Below are 15954 nucleotides of genomic sequence, written 5' to 3'. Positions count from 1 at the left end.
GCGGATAGGCAAACTTTAAACAACCACTCGTCTGCAGTCTGAGTTCCACTTCAGATCTGTGTGGAGAAAGTATTTGCTGGAGCTTTTCTTCCTCACATCTCAATCTGCTTTGGGTTAAGACAAACACAAACATATTGAATGTGGATTTTTCTCCAGCAATTTTCCATAAGGCTCAGACTTGGAGCATGTTGTTACTCCACTAAAACGGTTATTTTCGAAATGATCTAATCAGCCCACATCAGCTGATGACAGGTAGTTTTGTCACGTACGTCTAAATCAATTAATTATTTTTGTCTTAAAGGAGACATATGATGATTTTTCAGTTTTTCTTTACTCTAGTGTGATATATAGTTTTTTTCGTATATGCAGAAGTTCTGCAAAATCCTCTCATCCAACAGAACGCCTCATCAGTAGTCTGCTCAGTACTTGTTGTCCAATGACATCACAATGCCCCATGTTTACAATGCATAATGAACACCTTGAGGCTAGTCTGACACGCCCCCTAACAAAGGCAGGTACAGCGAGAGCAGAGGGCGACATTTCCTCCACGCGCTGGAAGCTACAGACCAATCAGAGCAGAGAGGGCTTTATTGGGAGGGGGGCTAGAGCTAAGTGTGTCAGACAGAGGCTGAAAAGAGGAGCTGCAGCGATGGACAGTCTGAGGAAAGTGATGTTTTCTGAACATTAGAGCATGTAAACCTTTTAAAATATGAATCTGAACATGAGCATAACGTGTCCTTTAACATTGTTAGATGTTGATTTAGTGATATCAGTATGTTTTTCTAATGAGTTATTTTCACAGTGTCCATGGTAGATGAACAGTTTGTCCTGCCTGCCTCATCTCCACCCTGTGGCCTTTGTTGTCCCACTGGCTCTCGGGTGCTTTAAAAATGTCAGTACATGATGTCCAAGCTGGGTCCAAACACCTGCTCAGACTCCAGCCTCTGCCAAAATCCACATCTCCATCTATAAGTTGTCTCCATCTGCGCTCTGGGTACCATGTGGGAGTAGTCTCATCTGTTTGTTTTTACTTTGCCATTCTGTTGCACTGAGGGCTATTAAACACGAGGGAATCAGCGTTAATCACGGATCAGCCCTCTTTTAAACGGTCGTTTGTAGCAGTGGAGAGTAGGGAGGAGCTGCACAATTATGCTCACCCACACCAAGGTTGGTTATTTGCATTTAGCGTCCTGGTTAATTTGTGAAAGACCAGTTAGGATTTTGACCTTCTGGCAACATGGAAAAAGGATCTGGTGGTACAGTCACTTTATTTGTACAATTATTTGTCTCAGTTACATGGTGAGTGTTAATTTTCAGTATGTACCTCCCCCTTTTTTTGCAAATACAACTAGTTCCTAGGAATCTGAATATAAAAAAAGTTGCTCTGCATGGATCAGTTAATTAAAAGTGTAATAAAATGCTGAGTGTCGATGGAAAGGGTTAACAGCAGGCACAGGTTTCGGAGAATAATATTATATAGGAGATAAAGGAAGAAATGATGTTCATCAGGAGTTATCCTTAAAAGCACTTCTTTCCCAGAATAGTGTCACACGTATGAGTCACAGTGTGAGGATAAAAAAAAAAAAGTATATGAACTGTATTATAAAAGCGCTGCTCCTGTGTATGGATTTGTATCATACATAGAAAAATCTGAACATACTTTACTGCCTGAACTGTTACATGAGCATTGTGGATATCATGATAGCAATCATATAAGATGTGCAGTGTCCACTGAGGCATTTTACTGAAAACAATATATTAACAATAATAACGTTAAGACTGATTTACTTGTTTTTTAATGCCGATCAATCACCAGAGTAAACCTCAATTAGGCCCTAGCATACCTAGAATTATATTTAAATACTTTATGTTTACATCGGGAGCGAGTCCTTAGTACGGAGGCCGCCATGTTTTTTTTTTACAGAAGTCCAAACTGGACAAACTAAACCTTTTGAGTTTTTATGACAACTCAAGCTACCACAGGTTCTCTTCATGTTTGGTAGGGGAGGGTGAGGTGAGGGGTAGTCAGCTACCACTAGGTGTCCCTAAATTCTACACACTGAATCTTTAAAGACTCCGGTCATGCACAGAGAAACGCGCCAGTCCTGCAGCTTTTATTCTTTACAAATGACCAACAGCACCTCTAACATTGAAAGACAGAAATAGGACCATTGTAAGCCTGCTGATAAGGTTAGCTCCATCAGTTTACATAATTTCACTTAAGGGAGTCAGGATATTTCGTCTTGTTAACTCTCACCAAGCCTTAGCGGTGTATTAACAAAGAGGAGAGTGATGATCTGTCAGCTCGGGCTTTGCTTTTTTTCTCTGTATCAGGCTGAGATTGAGCTGATCTGTCTCTTCTGAGTCTAAAGGGAAAAGGAAATGGTTTGCTGGGTTTGATGCGTCTAATTAATGCCATTGTTGCCTGGAGCCCGTGAAAAGAACTTCACCTCCTCACCTCGCTATCTCAGACAACACTGGTCTGGTCTGTCACCCACAATAGCTGGCAGTCATGTGACCTGTAGAGTTTCTATATTGCCCGTGGCAAGGAAAATGAAAAGCCTTGGTCTGAGGCCCATTGAATTTGTGTTCTATTGTCAGTCAGAGAAAACAGGGTAGATTGAGTTTGTCGTGTGCGGGGAAGGTTATTGGAGGACCACAATAAAAAGTATTTTTTATCACAGGCAGTTGGAAGTAGAATGGCAAATTGTGTTCTATGATATTGGCTCCGCAAAAGGCAAATTGTATTCCTCTCAAGGACGCGTCTTCAAAAAGCTGCTGCTGAAAAAGAAAAAGATGGAGACGGTGAGAGACAGTGCATTTATATTTCTTCATTCTTATTATTTCCCTCATCTCCATCACTCCATCTATCTATTCCCCAAGCACAAACAAATCGAGACTCTGAGAACAGATGTGCACAAACAATACTCTGGCGACATCCACATAAACTTCTTCTTCTTCTTCTCTGGAGCTGCATCTTCAGCTCCTCACAAACACTTATCCCTGAGGTTGTTTGTATCCTCAACTCTTTAGCCTCAGGAGAATGATAAATAGCGGTAGTTTAGTCAGGCTTGGCAAGATCCTTTTTTTCAGCTGTTTTTAAATTTGGACTGAAATGCTTCTCAAGGTCTTTAAATGTTTCTATTCCCCGTGATTAATAATTCATGGTCTATCTGCCGTAATTTTTGTCACAGATTTTCTCCAGCCTTTTGCTGAATTATAGATGTCCCATTCCCCTTGCAAGGCGTCCAGGAAGCACTCATTCAGTCTGGTTTTATAACTCCAGCTCCAGAACATTTCCGCGTCTCCTCCTCAGCCAAAGGACGGGAATGTCAGGAGGGCTGCGATTTATTCCTTGTGTTCCCACACCTCGATCGGTAGATCTTAGTTCTCGTATATCTCTCGTGTAGGTGGCTCAGAAAACACAGCAACCATTTCACAAAGTCAAGCGCCACACTTTGATTTACACTCAAGGTAACACCCCGAGTTGAGTACAACACATGCAGGTTTTTTGGCGACAAATGACGACGCCGCTCGGGCCATCTGGGAGCATTGAAGTTGAAGAATCACCGTGGTAACCTCCCACCGCTCCTGTAGAGATTGTGTCCCCGTCGGTAAATGAGGGCGCGTGATCTTCTCGTTTACAACCTCTAACCACAGGCATTTTCCCCGGGCAGCCGAACATAAAAGTAAGAGTCTGACGGTGGAGATGTGTGTGTGTGTGTGTGTGTGTGTGTGTGTGTGTGTGTGTGTGTGTGTTAAGGCCAGTGAAGGGTGAGGGGGTCATTCTACCTGTCACTCTGACCCCAATCACCACACAGCATATTGGTGGAAACGAAATGAAAGATTGATTTAACCAGTTCCACCTCCCCTGCCCCGACTCTTCCAATGAACTGGCTGTCCATTTGTTTTCATCTGGTCGGTTGACTCGCACTTCCCTTCACTGTTGTGTCCCTTACAGTCCCTCTAAATGGTCAGAGATAGAAGAGACTGACATTTTACACCCTGGTATTTATTGGTTTATTCATTCCTTTTCCAGCATTTTTCTTTTTTTTTTTTCTTTTTGACTCTGTCGCCAACAACTGCAGCCTTTTCTGATTGACCTGCAGATGCTTGTAAAAAAGGTTATTGCTTTTTAACTGAAAGTCCTATGCGATGGCAACATCACCTTGTATGCTTCACAAAACACTGCCACGATGAAGAAAAAGCAGATCAACCTCTTTTAGCTTTGCTAACTTTGAAACTATTGCTTTGCCTTATATTTTACTGATGGAAGTAAGTAACTGTACTTGTAACATATTCATGAAAATGCTGATTTCATGCAAATATATAATATATAGCTGGATTATGATAATGCTAGTTGATGATGTGAGTGGTGTTATTCCAGACAAAGGCAGACAAAAGTATATTTTTGCCTTTGTTATATATTGGCAGCTTACAGGACTTGCACACTTTGGACTTGTTAGTTGGCTTGGTTGCTTGGCCACCACAGGGTAGTCAATCATGAACCAGGACGAGCTCTGCCTTGTATGACTTGACAGTCTCGAGTCTTGACATGCATCATCCTCCTGCGCTGGTAAAGTGCGTCTCACTTTTCCTCTCGCTCTCCCGCTCAATTCTTTGCAGCGAGAGAACGAAGGCTTTCACCCATTCATCTCCTCTCCTACAGCTTCAGGGGGTTCATCAGACAAGGTGGCAGCCCGGCCGGGTCCAGCACCGGGGCTCATTCTGCGCTTTCAATTCGATCCTGCGCGTCGTAGGGGCCCTCCGCCCCTCGTCCTCAGCCATCGTGGCAGTCCCATTTATCACAAGGCCTATATAGATGGACTTGATAGAGTGAGGAGCGACCACCACCATTCAATAAATCCTTGTGATTATCCACGCCTCCAAGGTGTTCGGGCAAAGTGCCTGTGTGTGTGTGTGTGTGTGTGTGTGTGTCCTCAGCTAGTGGACATTTGTCTTTGACTTAGTAATGGGAGTAGAGGGTGATGTTGGAACACTCTGGTCCATGTACAGAGTGCCATTTAAGAGCAATCAATTATATCATGTGTAAACGCGTCAACCCTGCAGCCCGGTTGCACTTGTTGCTTTCGATGGTGACAAAAACGTTGGCACTTCCATACTCCCCCTCTTCTGTCTCATAGCTCTCTTTCTCCAATCCCACCCACACATGACTCCCTCCATCTCTCCCTCTTAACCCCCTCCCTCCCACTCGTTCTCTTCCTCTAGAGGATTGCGTAGAGGAGCACTCTAGGAGGGTGATGGAGCTTTGATTGTCGGTTATCAAAAGCTGTTATTACGGCTCGCTTCTGCGGGATATGAAAATGATTTCCTAAGTGTAAAACCCATGTCATTACCTCAACGGCCTCAGTGCTATCACTGAGATGCAACACAAAGAGGCAAACAAATGTGCTCGCCTCCCAGTCCGCCCAGCTCAAACGGAACAGAGCGAAGACACACACAACAATAGAGAGATAAGTGACGGCAATACCGGGCCTAACTGCCTCGAATGGAACACTTTACATGAAAACAGGCCTGTGACCAAGATTTAATCTTTGCCGTTGTCGTTTTGTTTTGGCACCTTCTTCGACAAAAGCGCCCGTGTGTGACAAGCCCCGGCTGACATTCTCCAGCTAGGAATCCGACAGCCTACATGCCATCCTGAGAAAGTCGAGGCATTCCTTCTTTTTTTTTCATCCCAAAACAACCAGGCTCCCTCCTCCTCTTTCTGCTTCTCCTCAAACCCGAGCATCGTCTTATTTTGATGAGATAGCAACTGGGCTGCGGAGCCAGTTTGACTCGCTCTGGGTTTCTAATCACTGGGGAAGCAGACCAACCCCCCCCTTTCTCTCTCTGCCCTCCTCCCTGGTTCTGTTTGCTGAGCAGGTAGATGGAAGTCTACGCCAGCGCCAGGCTTTTCTGCTCTTAATCGATGTAGATCTGATAAAGATCCCGGCTTTCCGAATGCGGAGCCTGAGGAAAATCTGATAAGTAAATTGTTCCTCTGTACATATAGCCAGTGAGATGCTGAGGAACCAGACGAGTGGGGCTGTGCACGCGTATGCACACTGCCCTGCAAAAACAAAGAACAGACACACACACTTGTCTCGCAGTAAAGTGACTGTGCTCCGGACATGCCCAATTTGTTTCCTTTCATCCAGGACTAATGTCTCGTTCTACCCAGGGGCTAAGTGCACCATTTGAAGCCCCCTCTAGGACAGACGGCTGCAACATGCAGTTATTTATTTGTTTTTTTTGTTTCATGTTTTGGGAAATCGTGTTATCGCTTCAGCTGCGACAGCGCGCATGCAGGCCCTCACTCAAATTAACAAGAGGCAATAATGTGCTGGTAATTTCTAAAAACATTATTTAAATGTCAGGCTGTAATGACAAAAAAATCACTAATAGTTCAATGTAAATGTCAAATTCAAATTATTCAATTACATCGGCGAGTGCAGGGCAGGTGATAATTTGTCCACAGCTCGGAATACCAATCTCGCTCTCAACGGAGCCCACTCTGTGTGCCCTGGCGTAAGATAGACCTCGGTAATTTCCTGCTCCGAGGGGTGCTTTCATAGCCATTATTATAACTCTATTCCACAAGAAATATCTGCCATACTGGAGAGATATTAGAATCATATTTTCTGTACTTTCACCCCAACCTCGCCCTCAGTGTCTGATTGCTTGTGAGAATTGTAAAAAACAAATGGCATGGATTTGAAGAGAGAGGCCTGTTATTCCTTGTTGTGATTTGTGCTTTTGATACTGAGCTTCTTACTGCTCGGTCAATAAAACATAACAGTTGCAGTAGACTGTGGAGGTAATAGGCTCAGCTCATCAACTGTCATTCATGCACCAGCCTGAGGACCCATTTTAAAAATGGCTGCACGAAAGGATTTTTAAAGGATATCAGCCGCTCCACACGATCCGTTCTTTTAAGATTAGGTGTCGGAGGAATGGTGCTGGCTATTTTCTCTCGTTCTTTCTCTTCAAAGTCAACCACGTCCAGGCTCTGTAATGGATGAGACACCTTGTTGTTCATGCAAACAGATGATGTCATTCTGAGTCATGGGGTACAAGTTGTGATTGGACGTCCGCCACAGATCCTCACATTTTACTGCCTCCCTCAGACAGCTGGCATTTGCTCTACAGGGAGCCAATGGGGCAACAAACAATTAGCCTTTTCTTCACAAAACTCCAGGGAGAGGCTATAGAATAATCATAAGAGCTATTTACCAAACAGCCAATATTCTTTGTGATTATACCAACAAAAAACATCTGATGTTCTTGCCTAACGTCAATAAAAGACAAATGTATATTTATATATGAAAAAATACTTTCCTCCTCTCTGAATTTTTCTCCTTCCTTATTTGGCACGTGTCCCTAAAATGAAATTGCTTCCTATTCTTGTTGGCATCTTTCCTTTGGCTAGAACCGGGGAGCTGTGGACCTGTGGATCTGTGATGCTCCACAAAGATGGAGTGAGGCGAGTGTGACATTCTCCTTGAATGCCTCCCCAGAAATGAGACTTCCCTCCCAGCCGCTCATGCACGTCTGCTTGAGATTCACACTTTGGTGCATTTGTCACTTTGAGAGCATCTGGTTTAATTTGATTTCTGTGCCTGGCCACCCTGCAATTCTCCGGGCTTTTAGTGTAACCGTTGCCTACTGAGTGCGGCCAACAGATAGTTCCGCAAATAAAGGGCATTTTAAACTTCTATTTTCTGGATGACTCTTCCCAACATTGCAACCGAGGTGAAAAAAGGCCCGTTCTCCTTCAATCCTTCCCAGTTCTGCATCAGAATCTCATTTTTTGCCTTGATTTAATTGGAATAAAATGGAAGATGACTTTGAGAATTATTACATTTATCCACATAGTTTGCAAGAACAGTGGAGCTGGGCTGATTATTTTCTGTTAACACTCAATCTGAATGTTACACCCAGCTAATCACTTTGAAGGTTCATGTCTGACATACCAACATTTCAGAGAGAGCTTTTGCGGGGCCCAAACTCTGAAATGAAATAGTTCCCCTGCTTACAGGCAACATTTACATCACTGCGCGGTCCTAGTTACGTTACACTTTACTCTGGTGGCAACACACTCCCTACATGGCTCTAGCAGCACAAAACGTTACCAAAGCTACCTCCAACTCGAGCGGACGCAACAACCAAATGCCTAAAGCTTAACGACTGAAAGTGTGGCACATGAGAGGATTCTGACACCGGGACATGCAGCAAATGTTTTAAAAACGATTCCGTGTGAAGGGAGGAATACGACAAACGTAATTAAGCATCTGAAAACATTTAAAAGCAGATGAATGCTTTGTGTCTGATTGCATGACGTCATGCTGAACACATCAGATGGGAACTGAAATCCGGTGGCGATCGAACACTGCTGTTCACGGCCGTTAGACTTTTAGACTTTAACCTACTGGGCCGGATTACATCACAGATTTCAGTGCCTAAGCTCCACAGGTGGCAACACACTGTTCTGCACTTATTTATGTTTGTTAAGCATTCTTTAAACTGTTTACAGCCAAATTCAACGTCCAATTTGCAATGAAAAAGCTCTTCTTATCGTAGACTGGTTCTGGCACCGTCTAGTCACTGGAATCATTTATCGATTTTGCCCCAGTTTTGGAAAAATCCAAATGACATTGAATCCTAATGACCTCTGGCCAGTCAGATAACAATATATGAACTATTGTTTAAACATTTGTAAAGCTGAATGACGGAGGAGGATGTTGGTGCTTTGTTGCAGTCTGCAAAGATGTATACGAGCAAATCCTTCTTAAAGAGAACCTCATTTTTATTTGTTCCCTTTAGTTAGAGATGATTTTCCATTTTCCACTCACACGTTATCATTTTTAGATCTTCGTATATATGCTTCACCAATTGTACGCCCCAGGTTGCTAACCCTTCCCCCCCATCCGTCTTCAACACCCCTTTCCTCTGCCTCTTTCAGTCCCTTATAATTCTATTTCATCTGCGTTATGAAAGCGCAGAACGATCACATCTGTTGTCACTCCTCGTGAAATCTGATAGTGTTCCGTCTTTCATTCAACGAGCAGGTGCCTTTTTTTTTTTATCTCTCTCACTGTTTCCCTCGCATTATCCCTCCTAACTCGTACAAGCTTCTGTCATGTCACATGTCATGACCCAATTTCCTGAAAACTATTCCTTTTTGTCTTGCAGGATTTCTGAAGCACCACACTGAATATCGTCTTATATTCATGTCAGAGACAAATGAAAGGATTGCTGAATATTTGTGCCCTTTACACTTCAGTGAGTGTCCGCTGGACATACAAGGAATATAGGGGCTTCACTTCAGCGGTGGGCGACGGTGTGGTTTGCAGATTTGTGGCTAGTTTGTCATGTCCTTTGCAACGTCTGTAGAAATGAGCAACACACCGGAGCTTCAGGCCAGTGCTCCCCTCCCCATGCACCTCCAGAATGTTAAACATGGCCGCCGCGGCTGCCTCTGAATTGCTGGACTGTGTCTCCTGGGGAACGGGGAAATTGAGCCCTGGCTCTTCCTAATAGGTGGTAAAGTGTTAAGTTCCAGAGAAATGGACTGCGAATTTAACCTGGAATGGAAATTGATCCCATTACCTTGTGCTTGGGCTGTTTTCCACCCGTAGGAAAGGAAAGGAGAGGGAGAGAGAGCATGAGGGGAAAATAGACGGTGGGGGGGAAAGCAGACAGAGGACAAAGAGGGAGATAGAGCGGGAAATAGAAATGGGGGAGCCACAGAAAAAGAGGTGGACAGAGAGAGAGGAAATAGAGAACGGAGATGGAAGGATGGGAGGAGATAGAAGGAAAAAATGGAGAAGGTAGAGGAGAAAAGGCGAGGAGACACAGTGTATGTGATTAGAGGTGATAGCATGGCAGCGGGGGTTGTGTCCTGCCTGGATTGACAGGCCGGCTGAGTCTGTATCAGTGTGGCACTAATAGCTGAGCGCCACTGGGTGAGATGGAAAAGAGAAGAGAGGACATGGAAGAAGGAGCAGAGGAAAGACACACTCTGAAGGGATGATGCACCTCCTGCTGAGGGTGTCCACCAACAGACCTGTGGTGTGTTGGTGTGTGAAGCTGCTGTGACACAGAGTTAGCGACGGTGGCGGCATGTGGGAATGTTCAGTATCAGGCTGCGGCTTTGAAATTTAAAATCATTTTCTGGAAATAGCAGGTCCAAACACAGGAAATAGTTTTTCTATATGAATAAAATTATTGAGTGGGTCTCAAGTGTTAAGGAAAATCTAGTGGTACACTTTTTACCACCTTCTCTGTGCCCTGGCATAGACCTCATTCATTTCCTTGATTTTATTGAAATTATCTTGTGCTACCTGCCTTTTCACGCGGCCTAATTGCTTTTTTTGATGTATGCTCACGCTCCTCTCTCCTCTGTCCATCCCGCCAGAGCCCATGCACGGCCCACGAAAGCTGGAGGTGGTGGACATCCAGTCCAAGCAGGTGACCGTGCGCTGGGAGCCTCTGGGCTACAATGTGACCCGTTGCCACAGCTACAACCTGACGGTCCAGTACCGCTCCAGGGTGGCTGGCAAGGAGGAGACCAGGGAGGAGGTGTGTTACGACACGCAGAGCCGAGATCCACAGCACACCATCCACAACCTGACGCCCTTCACCAACCTCAGTGTCAAGCTGGTGCTCCGCAACCCAGAGGGGGTCAAGGAGAGCACGGAGCTTGAGGTTCAGACGGATGAGGATGGTGAGTGTGATGGTGGTTTACTTTGTGGAAATATAAGTCAAGGTATATGTACACAAACAATCAATTACATCTTCAAGAGTATGGAGAAAAAATAAATACAATAAGAAGTCAAACATGACCTGACATGTTTCTTAACAATAATAACATACACACTTTATGTGTTTATTCATTTGTGTATTAATATTAATTCATTACTGTAAGATTGTGTTAATTACTGTCAAAACACCAAGATGGTGTCATAGTAAGTAATATCATGATCTTAGAAATATGCATCAAGGATCTATAATAATGTAGTTTTGCTGATTTCAAACCATCACACTCAAATGAGACATTATTTAAAAATCTTCCTTTTTAATTTTAGCTGTTTTTACCTGTTTAGAGGAGAAACAAGCAAAATAACTGTTATACTCACCAACAGTGGCAAAACTAATTTATTCATATATTTATTATTAAAATATCAAAATACAGACACGTTGGGGATGTTTTTTCAGGAGAGCACAGAAGTCGGGCAGCGCGGCTCTGTGTTGTAGAGGTGTTTCACCTCCTCAAAGATGAAAGATCCTGTGTGTTGCCTCAGCAGACACAGGAAATGAACTCTACAGAAGTCTCAAGGAACCCCCGGCCGCCAGATAACAAACGGGCTCATGCAGCTGACGAAAAGAGAGTCTTGTCATGTCTGGCTCAGATACCTCTGGTTGAAAACTTGAAAGTGGCAACTGTTTCTCACTCTCTGACTGCTGTGTATTTCTGCGTGTTTGTCTGCAGATCTGTGTGTTTAGGCTCCCGTGGGAAAAAGTGTTCAGACACGGTGAAGCTGTAGTTGCATTCATGAAGATAAAGAAAAAAAAAATAGACATCTCCGATCATTCTGTTTCAGTTACAGAATGAAAGCAATTCACATGAGGGGCTGGAGGACCACATTTCTGTATCTCGGCACATGTAAACATTGTGGAAAGATTAAAATTCCAACTATTCCCTTGGTGTGAGTCGTTCATAGTTGTCACAGATTGTGGTTTATGTGAGAAGTTTTCAGGTTTGCTGAAAGAAACATGTTTTAAAATGTGTTCTCAGTAACAGTGGCTTTAAATAAAGTCACAGATTCTTATTAAGATGTGTCCAATGTTGGCTCATGACTATGTGTCCTTGAAAAGCAAACGTATTGATCGTGTTATGCACAGCAGCATAAGTTGGGTAAATTACAAGTAGCATTGGCTTTTATCCAACTTCGGTTTACAACATTTTCAATTGGCAAACAACAGATGGGGAGAATATCAATGCACGCCAAAGAAATCTTACTGTTCAGACTTCTTCATTGTATTTCTACCTTGAAAATTACAGCATCGCCGACAGTTTTCTAGAAACAAATGTGTCTGTGACAATTTCCCACAGTGCCAGGGGCTGTTCCTCTGGACTCCATTCAGGGCAGTGCCTACGAGGAGAAGATCATCCTGAAGTGGAGGGAACCGGCGCAGACCTACGGGATCATCACTCAGTTTGAGGTACACCAGCACGCTGGTTTGCAAAATGTTCGAGATATTGATCAGTGTTTCCAGAGGTAAACAGACCGACTTCCAGCGTTAAGCTGTTTTATTCCACCATCTCGGAGGATTGTGTTGAGTCCTTTTTTTCCACGGTGATGGGCAGCATCAGTGCATAGAGCTGCCAGAGAAATGTTCAAATTGATTCTTTTTTATCATGTGAATCGCTTTGTTGTGCTAAGGCTCGGGATTTTTTTTTTTTTTTTTTTGTCTTTTTGCATCCGCCTGTTCTTAGAAGAACCAAGTGGTAAAGTGATATTATATACCGCGATTATTAATGACACCAGCTTTACTCCAGCATCCCAAGGAAATGTATTCTGTCAGATCAACACAAACAACACATGGTCAGGATCGTTTTCAGGCTTAGATTTACATCAGGGTTACAATCCTATTTTCAGACTAAAGAGAGAGAAAATCCTTCGTAGTTCTCATGTTACAGTCCTCCAGCAAAACACATCATAAAATAAATCCTCTCAATATAAAAGTATTTCCATAATGTCGGCAGCTACCTGGGAACGTTCAAGTGTCCTCTATTTTTACATTCCATCCTTGACTTAAGCTTTCTCTCTCTCTATGTATAAGCTATATTGTGATATATATGATCGTTCAGTGATATGACTGAAATTCAAATGCTGCCATAATATTTTCAGTCATGCTGTCGGACTGTAGTGATGATGCCAGTGTCCCAGTAGGTTAGTTTTATTTAAAGTCTCCTGCATTATTTATTGTTATAACTTTCACTGATTTCCTCATTTTTCCTCCATCACCATCATCAGGTCAAACTCTTACTATCACCACTTCTCTGGTTTATGACTAAATACCTGTTCCTCCATCTCCTGATCACTGTCACACATTCTCCGGATCGCAGATGTCTTGGTTTCATTTTTGGATTGTGGGAGGAAGTAGAGAAGTGTCATCCATCTTCAGTGTTATAGTCATTGTTTGATCCTACTGTATGAACTACCACTCTTAACGTGTCCCAGCAAAGGGCCAACTACGAGCTGCCGTCACCATCTGTCCTTTGACACGTGTGTGACCTCTAAAAAAAACCCTGTAACACACCTCAAACACACATCACCATCCGGCACCAAGTAAATGTTGACTCAAGGCTCCACACTGGGAGCTGCACTGAGCCTTGAATAATAGAAACAGTCTCCACACACGATATATATACACATTGATCTTAACCAGCTTAAGGTGGAAGTAATCCTGCAGCCTTTTCCACAGATTGATTCTCCTCTGTTGATTCTCCCTCTTGTCGCCGTTTGCTCACGCTTGGTGTTTTGACTAGGTTAGAAATCATTGACAGGGCTGTTTCTCATACAGGGGGAGCTGATTGAATAGTAAAGGCTTGTTGCTCTATCTGCTGCCCTGACATCAGGTGACTGAGGTGATTGAAATATGAACGAGATATTCTTCTGGCGCCGCAGATGCATTACAATCACAGCATGAGTATGGAAACAGTGTGTGTAAAATGGTAGGTTTAGCGCGCACTCAATCACTCTTAGAGAAGCATGTTTCAGCTGTTTATCTTTTAAAAAATTCATGCTACACCTAAAAGCATTTCACAGTAAATGGTGTGGTTTGCATTGCTGCTTCGTCAAATTCACTCATATTTATGTTGAGGCACGTGTTTCACTTTGAGGAATATACCCACTGCAGGGTGTTACTAGTTTTCATTCGCGATTGTTTGTTTATGTGCAATATTTCCCCCAGAATACTAAACTGATTACCATGAAACTTGGTGAAGGGATGTGTCATGGGTGGGGGAAGAACCCAGTAAATGTTGTTGCTGATCCAGATCAGGAGGTGGATTTCTGTAACATAGTGAGAAAGGGCGTTTTCCCACAAGGTAAACTGCTCTTACTTTATGAAGTAACGTGCTAATATCTATGATCAGGTGCATTTTGCTGCTGATGTGGATAATATCTGTATTTTGTGAATCAAAATAAGTGTTTTTATGGAGGTGAACTTTATTTAGTTGCTGTACGGTAACAAATATGGTGATGAAATGGCTGATGTGCTCTTCCTAGTATTTACATGCTGCAGCATTTACTCCTGTGTCTGCAAAGCCCTTGCACTATACCTACAGGTCCAGAAGACATTGTAGTATTTTTCAAAGCATGATTACAGATTTATTTCTCTAAGCACAGATTTCATTCTAGAGTAAGACAGAGTATCAATATTCACATCATCTTGTCTTAAAGGGGGAGACAGATGAGAAATAAATCTTAACGTGCCAGAAGCTTGCTCCAGGTGTCTCCCCCTCTCTCCGCTACAGTCTGGTAAAAGAAAAGCACCAAGCCGCGATGTATTCTACTGATATTCCCCCAGAAGTTACTTCTCAAAAGTCAGGACCTTGCTTTGAATTGACATTATCAAAGGACTCTGAGTGAAATGCCTGACAAGGCCTGATATCAAAGAGATTTCAGCTCCGTTCCTTTTTGACCAGGCTCTGTGAATGCCATTTAATTGACAACTTTCCAGACAGACGTGAGGCAGCAGCTTGAAAGGAATGAACAGCATTTTTTTTCATTTATTTCCTCTTCATCATCCATATTTAGTTGCAACAATTAATTCTGAAGTAGCATTTGTTGTTTATTTTTCAAAAAACAAAAGGTGCTTTTAAGTAACATTGCTGTTCTTATGAAAACCTGCTGCCTATTCAAATCACTTTGAATTTAGATCACTAATATTTACTGTAGTTCTGCCCAAGAAGGTTTAAACTCCTCTGCAAATAAAAGGAGTCAAATAAAAGAATCACTGAATCATCTACCAGTTATTTAGCACTATTCTTTTTATCGCAGGTAAAATTGCTGGAGTTTATTCAGCCATTTATATTTTATGAACACCTCATAAATTTGACATTACAAGAAAAATGTCAACCACTGTGATTTAAAATTAAAAAAAAGAAGCTTCATCCATCAGGTCCAGTAATGGTTACAGCCAAGTCCAAATTAATTTGCTCAAATATTCAGGATTTTTTTCCGGTCAGTTCCATTATAATTTTAAAAAGCTGTCCGTGTGCCCAGTGTTGACAAGTCATTTTTAAATTCCTCTCCCTGAAATGTTATGATATAGGATTTGGCATCACATACTCATTTCACAGACAAAGACTAAATGAGAAGCCATCGAAGCATTTCAGAACTTGATGGACACAAATTATGCACCACTCCAAACTCCCTTTGTGTTTCTTAATTGGAATTATAATGGAGGTTTCCTTTTTATGAGCAGAGGCATTTTCTTAGACTGGGACGTTGGAGTTATTCAAAATGGATATTAGCAAAAACACTCACCTTAATGCTTCCCTCCAGACCTGCCTGTGTTTATTAATGGAGAGGGAATACATTAAGAGAATTTCTGTACTCCGTGAAAACTTGGGCTTGCATCAGCTTCGATTGAAATCTGTGCACCTCAGCTTTTACAGATCAATCCTAACCCCTGCTACTCGACAGACCCACTCCACACTTCTTTTGTACCTCACTAATTCTGGTAATGTCTTGTTGACATGAACTCAGAAGCTCACACGCAAATGTGGAACTTCTTGTCTGAATGAATGACATTTCAAATATTGTTTTGCGGCATCTAGAAATAACATTTATATACCATTTGTTTCGCCAGTTACATTCAGAGGGAGTGTAACTGCTTCCAGGTCTGTGTTTTTTACGTCAAGTCGAGCCAATTTAT

General features: G+C 42.7%; 1 protein-coding gene across 3 annotated transcripts in view; it reads left to right on the top strand.

Annotated features, from left to right (window-relative positions):
* Positions 1-15954, top strand: part of LOC109642004 (receptor-type tyrosine-protein phosphatase mu-like) — a 145595-nt gene that overhangs the window by 68266 nt on the left and 61375 nt on the right. For all 3 annotated transcript variants that reach the window (XM_069510827.1, XM_069510828.1, XM_069510825.1), the window contains exons 11-12: positions 10421-10729; positions 12119-12228. In XM_069510827.1, coding sequence (XP_069366928.1) covers positions 10421-10729; positions 12119-12228 — 419 coding nt within the window. The remainder of the gene's footprint in view (positions 1-10420; positions 10730-12118; positions 12229-15954) is intronic.

Source organism: Paralichthys olivaceus, chromosome 16 (assembly GCF_024713975.1).
Source record: "Paralichthys olivaceus isolate ysfri-2021 chromosome 16, ASM2471397v2, whole genome shotgun sequence".
Taxonomy (NCBI): Eukaryota; Metazoa; Chordata; class Actinopteri; order Pleuronectiformes; family Paralichthyidae; genus Paralichthys; species Paralichthys olivaceus.
The sequence above is the reverse complement of the archived record's forward strand: the minus strand, read 5'-3'. Positions and strand labels throughout refer to the sequence as shown.